Source organism: Mustela nivalis (assembly GCF_964662115.1).
Source record: "Mustela nivalis genome assembly, chromosome: 12".
NCBI classification, from domain to species: domain Eukaryota; kingdom Metazoa; phylum Chordata; class Mammalia; order Carnivora; family Mustelidae; genus Mustela; species Mustela nivalis.
Genome location: NC_139031.1, coordinates 21,238,992 through 21,258,195, shown reverse-complemented (window position 1 = coordinate 21,258,195; position 19,204 = coordinate 21,238,992). Strand labels below are relative to the sequence as shown.

General features: G+C 38.8%; 2 protein-coding genes across 3 annotated transcripts in view; one reads left to right on the top strand and one right to left on the bottom strand.

The window, feature by feature from the left end:
* TMEM209 (transmembrane protein 209) overlaps positions 1-9,229 on the bottom strand; it is a 32,422-nt gene extending 23,193 nt beyond the window's left edge. The window contains exons 1-6 of one of the 2 annotated variants that reach the window (XM_082692172.1): positions 9,111-9,229; positions 8,049-8,185; positions 7,845-7,903; positions 6,737-6,868; positions 6,021-6,262; positions 453-654 (exon numbers count right to left, since the gene is read on the bottom strand). In XM_082692172.1, the coding sequence (XP_082548298.1) occupies positions 453-654; positions 6,021-6,262; positions 6,737-6,868; positions 7,845-7,903; positions 8,049-8,185; positions 9,111-9,113 (775 nt within the window). In that variant the 5' untranslated portion in view covers positions 9,114-9,229. Of the gene's footprint in view, positions 1-452; positions 655-6,020; positions 6,263-6,736; positions 6,869-7,844; positions 7,904-8,048; positions 8,186-8,947 lie in introns of both variants that reach the window. The other variant, XM_082692171.1, reaches the window with a different exon arrangement.
* A 2,509-nt stretch (positions 9,230-11,738) lies between these two features.
* SSMEM1 (serine rich single-pass membrane protein 1) lies at positions 11,739-18,529 on the top strand. Its single transcript, XM_082692173.1, has 3 exons — positions 11,739-12,014; positions 16,148-16,202; positions 17,922-18,529. Exons 1-3 carry the CDS (start codon positions 11,832-11,834, stop codon positions 18,413-18,415), a joined length of 732 nt encoding a protein of 243 aa, XP_082548299.1. The 5' UTR covers positions 11,739-11,831; the 3' UTR covers positions 18,416-18,529.
* The last annotated feature ends 675 nt before the right edge of the window (positions 18,530-19,204 follow it).

The following is a 19,204-nucleotide window of genomic DNA, read 5'->3' as shown; positions in this document are numbered from 1 at the left end:
GTTCAAGATTTCTTGGTTCAGCTACATTTTACTTTTTAAGTTTGGTAAGCTTAATTCTAACTATACAAAATATAAAAACAAAATGTATTTCTCTCCTAGGCTATCAAGGTATATTGGTAAAAAAGAAACATTTATGGGGGCGCCTGGGTGGCTCAGTGGGTTAAAGCCTCTGCCTTCGGCTCAGGTCATGGTCCCGGGGTCCTGGGATCAAGCCCTGCCTCGGGCTCTCTGCTCAGCAGGGAGCCTGCTTCTTCCTCTCTCTCTGCCTGCCTCTCTGCCTACTTGTGATCTCTGTCTGTCAAATAAATAAATAAAATCTAAAAAAAAAAAAAAAAAAAAAAAAAAAACCATTTATGGAGAGGTATCAAAATACTGAAATAATGAGTTAAGGGTAACATTAAGTAACACCAAATATATGTACATTAGGTCTAACTAAAAATATACATACGTACCCAGCTTAACTCTATGCTGTTTCTCTTCTTCACTTCTAAGAAAAGTATCCAAAGTTCGTAAGTCTGTCATGTAGTCTTCTTTGTCAGTAGGGGAATTATATACAGTGGGTGAAGACCGGTAGCGAGATCTCAATCCACTGCTCTCCACTGGTCCAACAGTAGTAGGGTATGGAGAAGAAGGAGAGGGACTATAGCTTGCCAACTACACAAAATAAAAGAACTTCTTCTTTACTGAAATTTATTTGTTTTGGTTTTTGACTTTCAAAAAGTCACACACCAATTAGAATGGCCAAAATCCAGAACCATGACAACACCAAACGTTGATGAGGATATGGAGCAACTGGAACCCTCATTCACTGCTGGCGGGAATGCAAAATGTATACATAGCCACTCCGGAAGGCAGCTGGCGGTTTCTTACAGAACTAAACTACACTCAGCACATGATCTAGCAATTGTGCTCCTTGGTATCTACCCAAAAGAGTTGAAAACTTATGTCTACACAAAAACCTGCATACCGACATTTACAGCAACTTTATTTGTAATTGCCAAAACCTGGAACCAATGAAGGCATCCTTCAGTAGAGAATGGGTACATAAATGGTGATACAGCTGGACAAAGGAGTATTATTCAGCATTTAAATGAAATGAGCTATGGGGCACCTTGGTGGTTCAGCATCTGACTCTGGATTTCGGCTCAGATCATGATCTCAGGGTCTTGAGATCAAGTTCCACAGAGCCAAGTCAGGTCCAGGCTGGGTGTGGAGTCTTCTTAAGATTCTCTCTGTCCAGGGGGCGCCTGGGTGGCTCAGTGGATTAAAGCCTCTGCCTTCGGCTCAGGTCATGATCCCAGAGTCCTGGGATGGAGCCCCACATCGGGCTCTCTGCTCTGTGGGGAGCCTGCTTCCTCCTCTCTCTCTCTCTCTGCCTGCCTCTCTGCCTACTTGTGATCTCTGTCTGTCAAATAAATAAATAAAATCTTTAAAAAAAAAAAAAAGATTCTCTCTGTCCCTCACCCTCTTCCCTTCACTGCCCCCTCCACCCCCAACTCACAGACGAGCATTCTCACTTAAAACAAACAAACAAACAAACAAACAAAAAACAAAACAAGAGGGAAACCTGGGTGGCTCAGTGGGTTAAGCCTCTGCCTTCAGCCCAGGTCGTGATCTCAGGGTCCTGGGATCGAGCCCCACATCGGGCTCTCTGCTCAGTGGAGAGCCTGCTTCTCCCTCTCTCTCTGCCTGTCTCTCTGCCTACTTGTGATCTCTCTCTGTGTCAAATAAATAAATAAAATCTGTTTAAAAAAAAAAAAAAAAAGAAAGATGTGAACTATCAAGCCATGAGAGGGACATGGAGGAAACTTAAATGCACATAACTAACTAAAAGAAGCCAATCTGAAACGCTACACACTCTAAGGTTCCAATTATATGATATTCTGGAAAGGGAAAACTATGGACAGAGTAAAAAGATCAGTAGTTGCCAAGGACCAGGGAGGATGGATAGGGCACAAAGGATTTTTAGGGCAGTGAAATTACCCTGTTATGATACCATACAATAATGGTGCATACATGTCACTATATATTTGTCTAAACCCACAGAATGCATACCACCAAGAGTAAGCCCTAAAGTAAACTATGGCCTCTGGGTGATAATGATGTACCAATATAGGTTCATCAACTGTAACAAATGTACCACTCTGGTGGGGGATTTTGATGGCTGGGGGGAGGCTATGCTTGTGTGGGGGCAAAAGGTATACAACATGTCTCTGTACCTTCCTCTCAGTTCTGCTACAAACCCTAAAACTATTCTAAAAAATAAAGTTTTTAAAAGAAGCAATATATGTATGTTTTAAAAAATGGAGACTTTGAAGAAAGTCATACTTTTAACTCCACAACCTAGAGATAATATAATCCCCTTTCATATTTTATGTTCAAATCTTTAAATGTACCCAGATAAATCAATGCATTATTGCTTTTACATTATTGAGATAATACTGTTTAGTTTTATTACCTGTTTATTAATTTTTATTTTTAAAAGTTTCACTTACTTTAGGATAAATAAGATGTGGTATATACATACAATGGAATACTACGCAGCCATCAAAAGAAATGAAATCTTGCCATTTGTGATGATGTGGATGGAACTAGAGGGTATTATGCTGAATGAAATAAGTCAATCAGAGAAAGACAATTATCACATGATCTCCCTGATATGAGGAAGTTGAGAGGCAATGTGGGGGGCTTGGGGGACAGGAAAGGAAAAAAATGATATAAGATGGGATCGGGAGGGAGAAAAACCATGAGACTCTTAATCTCACAAAACAAATTGAGAGTTGCAGGGTGGGGGGAGGTGGGTAGGGAGAGGGTGGTTGGGTTATGGACATTGGGGAAGGTATGTGCTATGGTGAGTGAAGTGTGTAAACCCGGTGCTTCACAGACCTGTACCCCTGGGGATAATAATACATTAATGTTAATAAAACAATTAAAATAAAAAAAGATTTATTTATTTACTTTAGAGATGGAGACGAGCATGTGAGCATGTGCATTGGTGGGGGTGATCAGAGGAAGAGGGACAGCGAGTAATCTCAAGCAGACTCCCTGTTGAGTGTGGAGCCAGAGGGATCTATGTCACAACCTTGAGCTCACCACCCAAGCAGAAACTGATTGAACCACACAGGTGTCCCCTCATTGTTGTTTTAAAAATTAACCAACGATTTTCCTATAAATATTCTTACTGGCTATATAATATCTCATTGTACAAATATACTATTTCATTCTCTTGTTCTAGACATTTGAACTGTCTACAATTTTTGGCCACCGTAAATAATGTTATGATTAACATCTTTGTACATAAATCTTTTCTTAATTTCTGAGGATGTTCTTCAGGAGATCCCAAGAATTGAAATGACTGGATCAAACCATATGAACATTTAAATGCATGTTTGCATTGTATTAAATGAAAATGTTATACTAAATACAATTCAGAAGAAACTGATAGGAGGACATATTTTGATATATATCCATCAGCATTACTTCTTTTAAAATGTTTATTTGATATAGAAGAATTTTTAAAAATTTACATTTAACTTGTATTTTTCCTCATACTTATGTAGTTAAACACTTTAAAAATAATTACTGGTCACTGTATTATCTATTTTATCAACTATCTACTCCACTACATTGATAATTATTTTTATTGGGGTTTCATTATCAATTTATATAATCTTGTCAAAAAGCAAGGATTAAAAAATCTTTTAGTTTAATAATGTTTGAAAACAGAAATGTTAATACTCTTCCACACTTATGGGGGTGGAGCCTATTAAAAAAAAATCCTCACATATGCTATATTTGAGCTATATAAACCATAATGGGCTAATAAACCATTGACTGGTTTATTCTTACTGAAGGGGCATATTTTATGCATAATATATATTACCTTATTTTATCCTCTCAATAATAGGTAAATATTGCTACTGTACTAATTTTGGATATGAGAGGTTAGGTAACTCACTCAAGATCCTACCAGGATTTCAATCCAATTTTCTGACTATAGAATTTACGCTTTTAACATGTTTTACTGGATCAGAATTAGCTGTCCATACACTATAGAACGTGGGTAACTACTGAAAACGGGTACAGGTATGTCTGAAAACTTTCATAATCAAAAGTTTAAAAGTAACTTGTTTCTTGAAAATTTAAAAGAACTCAATAGCAAAATTTCAGGCTCTAATATATTCTGCAAGTATACTTGATTAAAGTTTAAAATTTTTCTTCCCTATTTATTTAGGTTTTCTACTTAGTCAATCTTGGCATTTTCTCCCTAGAAAAATAATTATTCTATTTCATTAACTTTTCCAAGGTATTAGTTTGTATTCAACAAATACTTATACGGCATCTATATTCCCTACACTGGGCTAAGAAAACACAGATGAATAAAAACACACCATCTTGTACTTGAGGTTAGAGTCTAGTAGAAAAAGATAAACAATGTTACAAACTTTATGTAAAGAGCTATTTAGCACAGATTAGTAATAGTTTCTAAGAAATAAAAATAACTTACTTATTCAAGAGTAAGCCATGGTATTTCCATTAGAGGAGTATTAAGTAGCCATTAAACAGAAATTATGTTTGGATGGTAAGAATATGAGTGATTTTTCTTTTCTTATGAAAATGAAAGCTATTTTTACAAGTTATATTTACCTACGGGTTGTGAGTTATCACTATATTTACATTTCCTCATAATATTTAACGTGTACAAGATGTTCTAAATTCTATTACTTGCCAAAATTATTATCAGGTACCCAGCTGTATGGAATTTCATAACAAATAAATATTATGTAAAGAATGAGGGCAGGGGGTTTTCATTTCCAGACATTCCTCATTTAACTAGCAGCTACAGAGATGTCTAGAGTCTAAATTGTGAGAGCATCTGAAAATGTGACTACCCCACCCCTGCCCTTTAAATGATTTAAAAGATTTTATTTATTTATTTTACAGAGAGCGAGCACAAGCAGGGGGTGAGGGAGAAGCTGAGTCCCAATGAAGCAGGGAGCCCCATCTGGGGCTTGATCCCAGGACCCTGGGATGACACCTAAGCCAAAGGCAGACACTTAACTGAGCTACTCAGGTACCCCTGATTTTTTTAAAGTAATCTCCACATACAACATGGGGCTTGCACACACAACTGCAAGATTAAGAGCTGCACGCTCTACTGAGTCAGCCAGGTGCCCCTGACCATCTCTTTAACGCTCCTTCTATGTTCTCACACTTCAGGCAGGAGTCATAATTTCAAATTTGTCAATTTTGCTTCTATCAAGTCCAAAAATGAGAACTATATCCCACTTAACTGTGGGAGTTGGAATGAAGGATTCTATTCATCCCTTTTGAGAGGGGTGTCCATCCTCAAGAGTTCAACTACACAACTCCTCTTAGCTTAGGAGGTAAACCAACATGATGAAAGCATTAAAATCTTATTTATTTTTAGATTTTATTTATTTATTTGTGTGAGAGAAAGTGAGTGAGAGAGGGCACCCACAAGCAGAGGAAGCGGCAGGCAGAGGGAGAAGCAGGCTTCCCACCAAGAAAGAAGCAGGAGGCAGGACTCGATCCCAGGACCCTGGGATCAGGACCTGAGTCGGAGGCTGACACTTAACGCACTGAGCCACCCAGGTGTCACAGAAAGCATTAAAATTTTATAAGGATATACAAACGTTTCACATAAATAAGCAAAGAAAGAGGCAAACATGAATTTAAATGTAATTTAAAGTAAAACGTTACCATAGTCTCAACTGGTTTGAAAAACCCAGTAGAAAGATCCTAGATGGTGACCCTCAACCCATTATCTTTACAAAAGCTAGTATTTTTTCTTTCATCTTAGGGTGTAGTATAAAGAACTTCTGACTACGTATCAGGCTCTGGGTTCTGTTCTTGGCTCTTAAACAGGCCATCTGGGCAAGAAAATTACCCACTGTTCCTCAGTTCCCTCAGTGAGAAAATGAGTTTTGACTCATTTGCTGATTTTCAAGGTAGCTCCCCATTCTACAATAACGTGGCCAAGAGAAAGGATTCGTTACCTTATTATAACCACCGATGGGAGAGTAAGTCACTCCAGGGCTATAGGAACCGCTGCCCCCTGATGACAGACCTTGCAGCTGGGGGCTATATCCAGTTATACAGCTGGTGGTGAACTTGGGGCTGGTACTGGGTGAACGAGATGGGCTATAACTCAACACACTCTGACCCTGAATTGAAGGAGAAGGTGGAGAGGGAGGGATTTGGGTTGCTGCCAGATCATGTGGAGGAGTAGTCTGTACAACTAGAAGGAAGGAAAGAAGAAATAAATAAAAAATGAGTGAATTAAAGATGTGTGTGCATGTGTAAATAAAATTTCTATAAGAACAGATTTAATGAATTGAATCTTTTCAGACTGATTTGGTTGTTAAGTTACATAACATATTATTATCTAAGGACACAAAGTAGTTGCTTACCATTTCCAAAGATTTCAAAGTAAGAGATTAGCTTCAATGCAACAAGAGTCATTTAATTTTAATTGTAATTAAACAACGGAACAAACTTTCATGAGGCTGTTGAATATTATTTCCATTCAGTTTATACAAATAGGAATGATAATCATTGGTCTTAAGACAATTTATTATAGACTTGCTTAATATAGTTGAGCCAGATGGCCTTAGAAGTCCCTTCCAGCTCAGTCTATAAAAAGGGCAAATTAAATTGAGAAAGATTTATTGCCAACCTTTCCCCACCTTTGCAAAAGATATAAAACACTTACCAGCTGTTTTCAACCCTAAAAGTGTTTGCTGTCCAGGGCTAACCACCAGACTTGTTGGTGCCACAGTGTACTTGAAATATCTCCAAAAATCAAATAAGGCGTTTAGGCTAAAAAGGGAGGCAAGGGCAAGCTCTGGAAGAGAACAGTATGTTATATTTTCTAAAAGGGAGGCAGAACATTTAAAGTGGGGGGGGGGGGACAAAACTCTTCAAACTTCAGCAAGTCAACAAAAAAATTGAAAACCATCTTCCTACTCCTCATAATAGTTACCATTTAATGAATGTATACTTTATACAATGTTTATTATATAAATGTTTATTATAGGACATTTACTAGTGAATTTCAAAATATTATTGGGCACCTGGCTGGCCCATTTAGTGGAGCATGTGACTCAATCTCAGAGTTGCGAGTTCAAGCCCCACACTGCATATAGAGATTACCTAAAAATAAAAAAATCTTACCAAAAAATAATCACTAATCCTTACAACCTTGTACAATAAATATTTTGACCTTCATTTGACTACAGAAGTCAAGTGACTTTTGGAAGAACACACAGCCAGTTATTCATGATTACACCTCAGATACGCAGATGCCAAAACTTGCTTATCTCCTTGCCACCTAACACCACCTCCCTAACACAGACTTCATGTTAATGTCTGGGTTAGACTATGGAATTCACTTGAATGGCCATTAAGACTCTTCAAATCCCGGGACTACCAAAGAGCAGAGAGAAGCAGACAGAGGAAGTAATAAGTAAACTGAGGAAGGCATCAATGGAATAGAAATCTGGTTGTTCTTGAAAGGAGCAGTGGTAGGGAAGTAGGGAAGGCATTTCAGAGAGAACAAATCACCATCACCAAACATTGTTTTTCATCGCAGAACTCCAAGGATTACCTAGAATTGTACTGTTTAATTTGTTCCCCCTACTAGAACGTTCCTTCCATGAGGGCAGGGACCTTGTTCCCTTCCTACTGTATCCCCAGTTCTTGGAATATAGTACACACTTGAATATTTATGGAATGCAGGGACGAATACTAAGTTGAACTGAACATGAATGCAGTTTTTCATCAGTAGTAAATCTAAATCACCATAAAAATGAATTACTTACCAATATACCAGAGGGGCCAGTATGTCACATTATAATACGAACTAATCAATTTTCCAGTCCTGAAAAAATTAGAAAGGCTTTTCAAAGTCTTAAAAAAAAAAACATCAAAAACAACAAAGAGAACACCCAAAATCAAAACACCAAAACCTGTGGAACCGACCATTAGCCTCTTCAAGTTTCACTTTTTTTGGCTAATTAACTTACATTTCAGTGTATATCATTCCAGCCATAGATACATTTAGGAGTCCCCAGGCTAAAACCACTTTCTTAGCTTCTGTTTCTTTTCTCATCTTGATGGTTCTGTCAATAAGGGAAGCACTAGGATTTGTCTCCCTTTGCATCTATTCAAAAATAAAAAGCACCGTAATTAGTGAAAAGAAACCACTTTTCCATTGAGGAAACTTGTGTCCTTTAGAACAGTAACTAAAAACTGCACGTTTTCTTTATGTTTAAAATGTCTTTCCAGTATTTTCTACATTTTACTATTATTATATGAAAAGGGAACGATAAATTATAAGTTTATTGGTACCATATTGTAATCAACAGAGAACTGGTTGGTCACTTCAGAGAATACTTGCAATGAATAAAAATGTCTTATTTTGTATTTGAAGGATGGTGATTATATTCACAATTATTCTGTACTGTGCTTTTCAAGGACGTTACAAAGACTAGCCCAAAGGCTAATTTAAGAAACTCAAAATACCAAGCTTTGGGAGAAAATACTCCATTATTAGCTAAAGCCATGAAAGGTTCTCCTAACATCTTCACGCAGAAACCATTAACTGCCTACCATCGTGAACAACTGTCTGCACTCGGCCTGTCGCACTCCAGGGACCCCTGTTTTGTGTTGCTGATTAAGTTTAAGAATTTAAGTTTTTTAAGGGTGAACACTCGTGGTGTGAAGGGAATGAGAGCGACTGAGGAGTGTGCAGTTCGGGCCCACGTGGGATTTATATTTCCTCTGTGTCGCTAGGCCTCATCTCAGACAAACATAAGACTCTTCCATCCATGGAGTCCAGAGCAGCACCCTTCCCGCCTCCCAGCCCGCGAGTCCAAACTTCCCAGTCCCCAGAGATTCCCTCCCTGGGTCTCCCAGCACAAACTTTAGCAACCCCTATGACTTCTTTCGTCCTTCCACTACAGGTGATGGGACGCCTGGACACACTCCCCTTTGGCTGAACCCTCGCCGGATCCACAGTCACCGAAACCCCACCGCCCGCGAGGACTCCGCAGCCAGGAAGCACAAAGATGACCCCAAAAACGCACCATGTTCTTCGGCCGGAAGCCGGGGACTCGCGCCACACCCTACTGCACATGCGCGAAGCCAAGCGCGAAGGCGAAAGCAACCGACTTGCAGGACCTCAGTTACCGGAAGAATGAACCTTCTCGCGAGAAGGGGTGGGGGAGCGGAAGAACGAGAGCTAGGCGCGTTACCAGGGAAACAGCTTTAGTGTTTGTGGCTCTCTTCTGTGGGGAGAAAGCTGAGCAGCGCAAATTCAGACCAAGTTCTGAACCCGCAGTAAAAAGTAATAACTGTAGCAAGCTGAATTTCTATATATTAATATAATTTTAGCTTCCTTAGAGTATTTATGGATAAAAAATATGCTCACATTTTTAAGCCGATTTTATTACGCAGGGTAGCTAGTTGTAGGGTAGAGTATGTGGTAACGTGTCCAGACACCGATCAGCGACGACAGAGCATTTCTCACAAAAACAAGTGTTCTGACCCGATGTAAATTCTTAAATATCCTTGTAATAAGGGTGCAGCAGTAGGAAGAAATCCCCAAATCTGTTAAAGTTGCTAGTGGTTTTGAGGTCGAAAAAAAATCCAGTTGTTACTTTGATTGCTTATTCTTCGGAAGAATTTATAATCCTGAGGAAAAGCTTCAGGGAGTTCACTTTGGTTTTATTTAACAAATGCAAACGCCTACAATGTGCCACAGAGCTACGCGTGGGGATGTAAAAGTGGAGTTCCCTGGTCAGTGTCTGGAGGTCAGCCAGCAGGTGCAATAGAGGTGGGGCCCGGCGAGCCTGAAGGGGGTGCCCCTGGCAGGCTCATAGTGAGCTTCCTGGAGGAGGTGATGCAGGCCTAAAGCACAGGGCCAACAGCCACCATGAGCTGGGAGTGGGGACCTGCCTTTGGGGATGTGGAGAAATGTTACCCTAATGAAAACATCACGTCTTTTCACAATAAGCTAGTGGATTGTTACATCATGTACGTGTCAATGACCAAAATTTTTCCTAAAATGCACCTAAGGTCAAATAGAAGAAAATTAAGATTCCTTATGGTATTGCATATTAATGGAATCTGCAGGTATGCTATGCTCTTAAAGATCTAACAGATTTTTTTTTTAAGATTTTATTTATTCATTTGACGGACAGAGATCACAAGTAGGCAGAGAGGCAGGCAGAGAGAGAGGAAGGGAAGCAGGCTCCCTCTTGAGCAGGAAGCCTGATGGGACTCAGGGCTCACTCCCTGGACCCCTAGATCATGACCGAGCAGAAGGCAGAGGCTTTAACACACTGAGCCACCCAGGCACCCTAACAGATTTTTTTAAACTGTGGTTTTAATAATTTCTAGACTGTTGTAGTAGCAATGATGTTTTGCTCTAGTTTTAGATTCAGAGATGAACTTACTCAAAAATTATTCAAAGTGAAGGGACCCAACGTACAGTCAAAATTAGAATACCAGTTTCCTCCCCACCTCATATCTCTTTCTTAAGAAATTGTTTACATTTAATGTCATTTACAACAGACATATCTTTTTTTTTTTTTTTTTCTTTTTAAGTGGGCTCCACACTTAGCATGGAGCCCAAGCTGGGTCTGAACTCACAACCCCGAGATCAAAATACCTGAGCTGAGACAAGGAAGTTTAACAGACTGAGTCACCCAGGCACCCCTACAACAGACACATCTTTATTTCCTCTCTCTCTTTTTTTTTTTTTTTAAGATTTTTATTTATTTATTTATTTGATAGACAGAGAGAGATCACAAGTAGGCAGAAGGCAGGCAGAGAGAGAGGGGGAAGCAGGCTCCCCGCTGAGCAGAGAGCCCGATGTGGGGCTCGATCCCAGGACCCTGAGATCATGACCTGAGCTGAAGGCGGAGGCTTAAACCACTGAGCCACCCAGGGATCCCTTTATTTCCTCTCCTAATGTCCTTAAATTATTGTGCATTTATTGAGGCTTAAAAAGAAACACTATTATATATAGTGCTTTGCTATATAACTGGCCTTATGTATTAGTTTGCAAGGGTTACCATAAAAAAAAAAAATATCATGGCCTGGATGGCTTGAACAACAAAAATGTATTTTTTCACAGTTTTGCAGGTGAGGAGTCCAAGACCAAGGCACCAGCAAAACTGGATTCTCCTGAGATCTCTTTCCTTGGCTTGAAGATGGCCACCTTCTGTGTCCTCTCTCTGTGCCCACACATCCATAGGGTCTCTCTTTCTCTTATAAGGACATCAGTCATCTGGATTAGGGCCCTATCTTTATGACCTCTTTAACCTTAATTATCTCTTTAAAGACCTTATCTCCAGTTATTGTGAAATTGGGGATTATTCATTTAACATATAATTTGGGGGGAACATAATTCAGTCTATAATATGTTAGGTGTGTGCATGTCAATTTACAGTGATATGATTCATACAGAGACTGAAAAAAATAGATACCTCAGAAATTTAGATTTTACAGGCATTAAAATTTAAAGAAAATACAGTATGTACAAGTTTCAGGAAAATAAAAAAAATTAAGGTAGAATGGACCCTATTGATGTATGGGGAAAATACCGTAACTCTCATAGAAATAATTTAGATAAATCTTCCAAAAAGTTAGAAATCCAAGAAGTGTTTGTCAGTTCCTGTCACAGTTACTGAAGCGTATGTCACAATAGGTTGCCAAGGAAATTGTCATACACATGGAGTGAAGTACTTCCCAGTCATCTTCATTCCTTTGAGCATGCTTTCTTTTCAAAGCAAGAAGCCATCATGGGAGACCTTTTTTCCTTATTTTGGGAGGTGGATCCTCCCCCCATACCTTTAAGTTTTACCATTCCAAGTCAGGAATATGAATGCCGGAAGGATGACTCTTGCGGGACAATAGGGAGCTTCCTGCTTTGGTATTTTGTCATTATATTGGTCCTGATGTTCCTCTCTCGGGCTTCTGTCTGGGTAGGATATCCTATTTCATTTAAAATAATATGTTTACTGTATCATAGGGGATTTTCCATAAAATAAATTCACTTTACTTCAGTCAAGCTACTTTTTAGAAGTTTGTTTTCTAGTTTTAAAAATAATGCAATCTCTTTCTAGAGCATCCAAGAATACAGAAAGGATGAGGAAGAAAATCAAACTACTGTAATCCTATTTCCTAGAGAGAGCCCTTGTTAATATTTTGGAGTAATAGTCTGATTTTGTTTTTTATTTTTCTCTATCTCAATATATTTCTCTCAATCTCCCTTTGATATTACATGGTTGGTAGTATAGACATTTTCATATCCTTTTTAAAAACTTAATATTATATTGTCACATTTCCTCAAATCATATTCACACAGCAGCACTCTTAATGGCTGCGTAATTTTGTCTTGTGGTTGTACCAAAACAAATCTGCAATTTGGAGACATTTAAGTTGTTTGCAGTTTGTCCATAGTCTGTGAAATGCTGGGATAAACTTCCCTACTGGTAAATGACCTCCAAATTCCTTTTGTAGCCATGTAATTCTAATCAAAGATACAAAAGTTGTCATATTTATAGAATACATGTTGTAGGATTTGGGAGATTTGAGAATGAGGCAATGTCCTCTCCTGAAAGATAAGATGCAGAACTAAAGTAAACTAAACAGAACAAAAGTCACCACTTCAGACCGCCTACTAGCAAAAGAAAATACCATCCTCTTAGGAAGGGGGTAGCCCAGGTTTTCAGGACTGTGTATCTCTAACATATTATGAGTAAGCAAGCTCTTATAAATTGCTGACATGGCGTCCTTGCTGACCATTAATACCAGGCTGATGATTAATCAGACCACCATCATTTGGCATTACAGTCAGTGCCCTGGGCTGGCAATGGTCAGCTAGACTGAGTGCTGCATCAGCTCTAGATGGAGAGGAGGAGGTTTGGTATGTCTATGCCAGCTGAATTCCATTATAATAATCAAAGATTCTTCCCCTCACTACCTCTTCCTCCTAAGAAGAAGTTTCATCTAAAGTCTAAATACTTCTTAAAGTAGATACTTTGCCAAAAGGAGATTTAGAATAGTGATCCCTTATATGTGTCCTAGACTCCCTAGCTAAGTATATTGAATTTGTCTGGTTTGGCCAGAAAAGCTACTTTAGAAAATTAACAAAAAATTGAAATTGATTCCTGGCAATTTCATCATGAAGACTACTTAAGAGATCTAAGTTATTCTTCTGCTCCTTTGCTTGTATCAGCTCTTTGGAATCACAGAGTCTGAGCTTCAAGGACCTAAGAGAGCAGGCAGTCCAGGCTCCTTTTTGTAGACAAATAAGATACCAGTATCTCTGCTTTTTTTTTTTTTTAATTGATAAGGCCCAAGGAAATTAAGTGACTTGTCCAATGTTACACAAGTGGTTAAGTGTTGGAGGAGAAATAGACCTAGGTTTCCTGCCATGTAGTTCATTTGCTTCAAAGCATAGCTGAAATGTTGAATTAAATCTATTCAGTGCTGATTAAAACCTTAATTATCTTAGAGGTTTCGTCTTTCACTTTGTACCCCCATGGCAGTTACAATGGGTTGAACTGCTTCTTGTGAAGGGTCCCAGATTTGAAATCTGAGAACCATATGAGAGCTAGTCAAGGAGGATGGAATTTTTCTTTCACTTTGAACTTCATTTTCTCAGCTAAACTATGGGCCTTTATTTACAAACCTTGAAGTAATGGTAAAAGCGTGATGGAAATGTGGTGGTAATTATCCTCAAACGTGAAGCGTGCTGATTTCCTCTGGATTTGCCACTACTTACGATGCATTTACCCTTTTGCTTTCGGAGACTATAAATACTATATTTAGTTTGGGTATTTGTTTAGTGTTTATTCAGACTGTTAGTGCTGGTATTTTTCCAAACAATACTGGTCCAAGTTTCTCATTTTGCATGTGTGGAAACTGAGCTTTAGGGAGGTGTTAAGTGAACTGCTAAAATTGCAGGGCTGTTCTATGGCTGAAAGGCAGAGCCATAGCCTACATCTCCTCTCCTCAGGGCAGGCCCTGCTGATGTTTTCACTCACTGAATCGCACACAGATAGTTAAGAAAGTGCTTTTGGTAACCAGAGTTCATGTGATTCCACTTAACTTGATGCAAAATCTTTTGATTTTGGGATTCTGTTTTGATTTGACATCAAGTCAAATATGGAAGCTTTCTGTAAAAATGATGTAAACCTAATAAATATTTTTTAACATTTCTCCCTGTCCATTATAAAAGTATGTGTTATAGAAAATGTGGAAATTATAAGAAAGTGCAAAAAATGAGGAAAAAAAAACCTACTCCAGATTACTTGGAAAAAACCAACTACCATGAACAAAATTTTAGGTGTATGAACTTCTAATCATTTAATAATTATCTCTCTTTATATTAAATTTAAAATAAGCCTCCCCCCACCAATCATTGAGAAAAGAGAGATATCTCAAAAGAGGATTCCACTCTTAAATTTTTCAGAGAATGTTTGCAGTAACCCAATGCAGAGAGGGATCTCATTAAAGATACTTGCCTGCTGTTGTAGAGATCAGATATTAAGAAAGGAATGGGCCAAGGATCCTGGATTGTAGCTATGAATATCCAGGTATGGCATTTTCAACCCCAAGGAAGTTTGACTTTCTACGAAAATTCATTGTTTTCCCCAAATGTAGACAACCTGAAAAATCAGAAAGAAAAGTATCACTGTTTCACTCACAGTCAAACATTGCTAACACTTGTGTACATTGTTTAAAGTCTTTTCATGTTTTTAGCCTTCTTGTGATTGTACTACATATACAAATTTGTATCTTTTTTTTTTTAAAGATTTTATTTATTTATTTGACAGACAGGTAGGCAGAGAGGCAGGTAGAGACAGAGAGAGGAGGAAGCAGGCCCCCCGCCGAGCAGAGAGCCTGATACAGGGCTCAATCCCAGGACACTGAGATCATGACCTGAGCTGAAGGCAGAGGCTTTAACTGAGCCACCCAGGCGCCCCTACAAATTTGTATCTTGATTTTTAACATAGTAGTACAACATGTATTTCCTCATGTCAAGACATGCTTTTCTTTTCTTTTTTTTTTAAGATTTTATTTATTTGACAGAGAGAAATCACAAGTAGATGGAGAGGCAGGCAGAGAGAGAGAGAGGGAAGCAGGCTCCCTGCTGAGCAGAGAGCCCGATGCCGGGACTCCATCCCAGGACCCTGAGATCATGAGCTGAGCCGAAGGCAGCGGCTTAACCCACTGAGCCACCCAGGCGCCCAAGACATGCTTTCCTTATAATAATTTTACAACTATATATTATGATTGTCCGTAATTTAACCATGGTCTACCTTTGAATTTTATATTATTCTAATTACACTGTGATTATTTTGTACATAAAGTTTTGTCTCTTTGAGGGGTTATTTCCTGGTGATAGATTCCTAGTAAGAATTATTACGTGTCAAAAGTGTTATGAGTATTTCTAAAGTCTTGATACATTCTGAAAGAGTTGTTTTATATTTATATTTTAGCGAAATCATATTCAGCATAAAAAAATGGGACACTAATCTGAACAATGGGACAAATTTATTTATGGAGTATTGGGCTAGGGTATTTGAGGAACTATTCAAAGAAATCCATTTCTTTTCTGTTGCCAAATCCATAGCCAATGTTATGGTTGCATTTTAGAGGAAAGTTTCGGAAGGACTTGGGAGATAGTGGTTTATGAACTCTGGTAAAGATCTTCAAGGATTACAAAAAAGGTGACCTGATAAAGTCTTTACAAAGTAATGTAAAATGAATCCCAGTACTATCAAATCTGTTTTTAAATGATATTTCTTTACAATGTGAGTACAGGAAAACTTTACAACCCATAGATCTTCATCAGTATTATTTTCTCTCAAGTCTTTGTTCCATTTAGCTTGGTTCAAAACTTTTTGGCAGACTCTGCTATCAAAGCATGGTCTTCCAGTGGGCAGCAGATGAGATGATCACTCTAATAGGAACTCCATAAGAATTTATTGAATTGTACTGAATGCTTAAAATTAGACATTGCCCAAGAGTCTAGGGCAACAGTGTTCTATGGACTTGAAAAACAGCCAACTGAGACTGCTATTACTGACCTGTATTTCTGAAACAGATGTCGGAGAAGAAAAAGGATGAAGACAGTGGGACCAGCACCTCAGTCAGTAAAGGTGAGAGCTGGTACATATTTGGTATTGAACTATGATGAGAGAAATATGTGCTGAGTGTGGAAAGCAAACAACTGAGCGTGGTTATAGGCCTCCCCAGACCTGTGGTGGTCCCCGTGGATGGGCCTCTTGCTTTAGCACAGGACAGCTTAGCTGCTTCAGTAGAGCTTCTAGAGGCCATAAATTACTAGTACGTAGAGTTCAAGTTCTCTTTTCATTCCTCAAGCATTCTCCCTGCATATAGTTTGCCTTTCATACAACTTTATTGTTAGTGTTGCTATAGGACTATGAGCTTTATATGACATTTTTAAAAAGATTTTACTTATTTATTTGACAGACAGAGATCATAAGTAGGCAGACAGACAGGCAGAGAGATAAGGGGAAGCAGGCTTCATGCTGAGTAGAAAGCCCGATGCCGGGCTCGATCCCAGGACCCTGGGATTGTGACCTGAGCTGAAGGCAGAGGCTTTAACTCACTGAGCCACCCAGGCGCCCCGCATGGTTTTTTTTTTTTTTTTTAAATGTTGCTGATATAAAGGATGTATATCACACAATTTACAAGTAACAAGATATATAATACACTTTATGGTAATAGACTGCCAATTTGACAAAGCACTTCCCAAGATTTCTGCCAGACCCTTGCATCCTAAGCCAACCGACAGCTGCATGGGTGAACAAGTGTAGTCCTATATGAATGTTATGTTTCTTTTAAGTTAAGGAGTAAGATGAAGGAAGCAGGAAGATGTATGTTGTAACTTAACTTGGTTGTCAATGATATGACTTCTTTCCTGAATTGGATAATAATTTTAGAATACTCTGGAAGGATATTTCCTCGTTTTGGGGTGCGATTCACAATGTAGTAGCTAAAGGATGACACTTCTAAATGTAATCTACGTTAGTAACATGTTCTTTTCCACTTTAAGCCGAGACAATCAACAAAATCATAAACAAGACCTGCTTTTTAGTGCTCGTTGCTTCCCGCCCCCGCACCCCCCGCCCACACTGATTGCAAATTACCAACATGATGTTACTGAAGTGGAGTTGGGAAGAGATGCATGGTAGCACACCATTACATAGGATTTCCAATATCCAGATACCACAGACATAAATAGCTTCAAGAGCTATTTCTTAATAAAATCTAGTAAAATAATTAGGAACTGATTAGCTTAGAATATTTATTACATTCATGTGTAATAAATGGATTTAATGGTAAGTTTGTATCATTTAATTTTGACTAATAGGCTGTGTTTTAACAACCATCTCACAGAATTCCTGTAAGTTTAACCCTCTGTTCTTGTGAGCTTGCTGGTAGAAGACAACTCCAGCACAGCACTGTGTAAAGAAAAGACCTTTTTTAGTTTCTTGCTACCCAAATCACATGCACATACATACTTGACTCTTTAAGACTTCAAGGCAAGGGGAAAACATGTCCTCCTCTGGAAAAGCTTGGTGACCTTTCCCTTGATCTTATATGAGGGGTCCACAAGGCTTCAAAAACAATGTGTCAAGCATCTATTTGACCCCTCTGGTCTTTAGAGGACTTGGTATCATACTGGAAAAGGCAGGCAGTTGCCAACGCTTGCAAATGAGCCGAGACAAGTGGTGCCTTGCCAAATGGTAACCAAGAGAGAGTCCATACATGCCATAGGCTTCCTTACGTAATACGAAGTTGCAGTAACCAATGATATGCCTAACATCTTGATTTGTTTCATTGGTTGTTAGCAAGCAAAGACACTTCCTATAAGCGGCAAAGCAAAGATGGTGACTGGGATTCTTTACAAATGATGAAAAAACCCAAGCAGAGCCAACTCACCCCTGTAACTGACTCAGAAGTGGCTTTGGTCAATGCCTATCTTGAACAAAGACGAGCCAGGCGCCATTCTCAGTTCAGCCAGGTGAATCAGATCCAACACGATAGTGATACTACTGAGTGTGACAGTGAAGAATCAAACTCGGGAGCCTCCTCATGGAAGGAGAGTGAAAGTGAACACCATCCATCACCAGCTAGTATTAAGAAGAGAAAACTAGCTCAGAGGCCAAGGAATGTGGGAAGTTGCCAAATCAGGGAAAGGCCCTGCCTCCACTGCAAAGCCATGAGAACCAATGAATGGTTGACCCGCCACTTCCTTCAAAATACTTCAGTAACCCACATGAAGGGAGATAATCAAGAGGAAAATTGTGTACCTGACATTAATACAAAATTCAGTAAATTTTGAATTTTATCAAGTCCTTACCTTACTTGCAGCCAGATTAAAGAGACAAATGAAACATAAAAAAAAAAAAAAATCACCAGAGCTCTAGGTGCAGAGGCTTTTACAATAAAGTCTCTCTACTAACAACAAAAACATATTGAAACCCAAGAGGTAAAATTTCAGATAATCCTTTATCCAAAAACAGGCCTGTGAATTTGTTTATGGCACCATTGGAACATCAAAGACCTGCTGCTACTATGATTTTTTAATTCAAAAGAGCACAAGACATATTTTATGCCTTGAGTGTATGTATTTTGTTTATGTCTGTAATACAAATAAGGACGCTCTTTGAAAATATATTTGTGTTCAGAAACCATTTAAATTTATTTGTATGTTTTGATTGACTGACTGAATTAGGTGACATTGGTTGGCATGGAAGGGACCATATTCTCTAGGTCCTTATTTTCAGGTGACTCTACCTGAGCTGTGTTGTTGCACATGTGTCAGCTAGAGTTGGTGAGAGAGAAGAACTCGAGAACCTGGAAAAAGACCTGATTCCCAGAGTAGAACAAGGAGGGAAGGCAGCGTGGCCCAGAGGGTGACTGGGCCATGGGTTGTCTACATGGTTATTGTCTAAAGGCCGTGGCAAATGTTAAAGAAAAAAATTATTTTGACACCGTTTTTTTTTTTTTTTTAAGATTTTACTTATTTATTTGACAGAGAAAGAGCACAAGAAGGGGGAGCAAGAGAAGGAGAAGCAGACTCCCCACCAAGCAGGGAGCCCAATGTGGGGCTTGATCCCAGGAGCTTGGG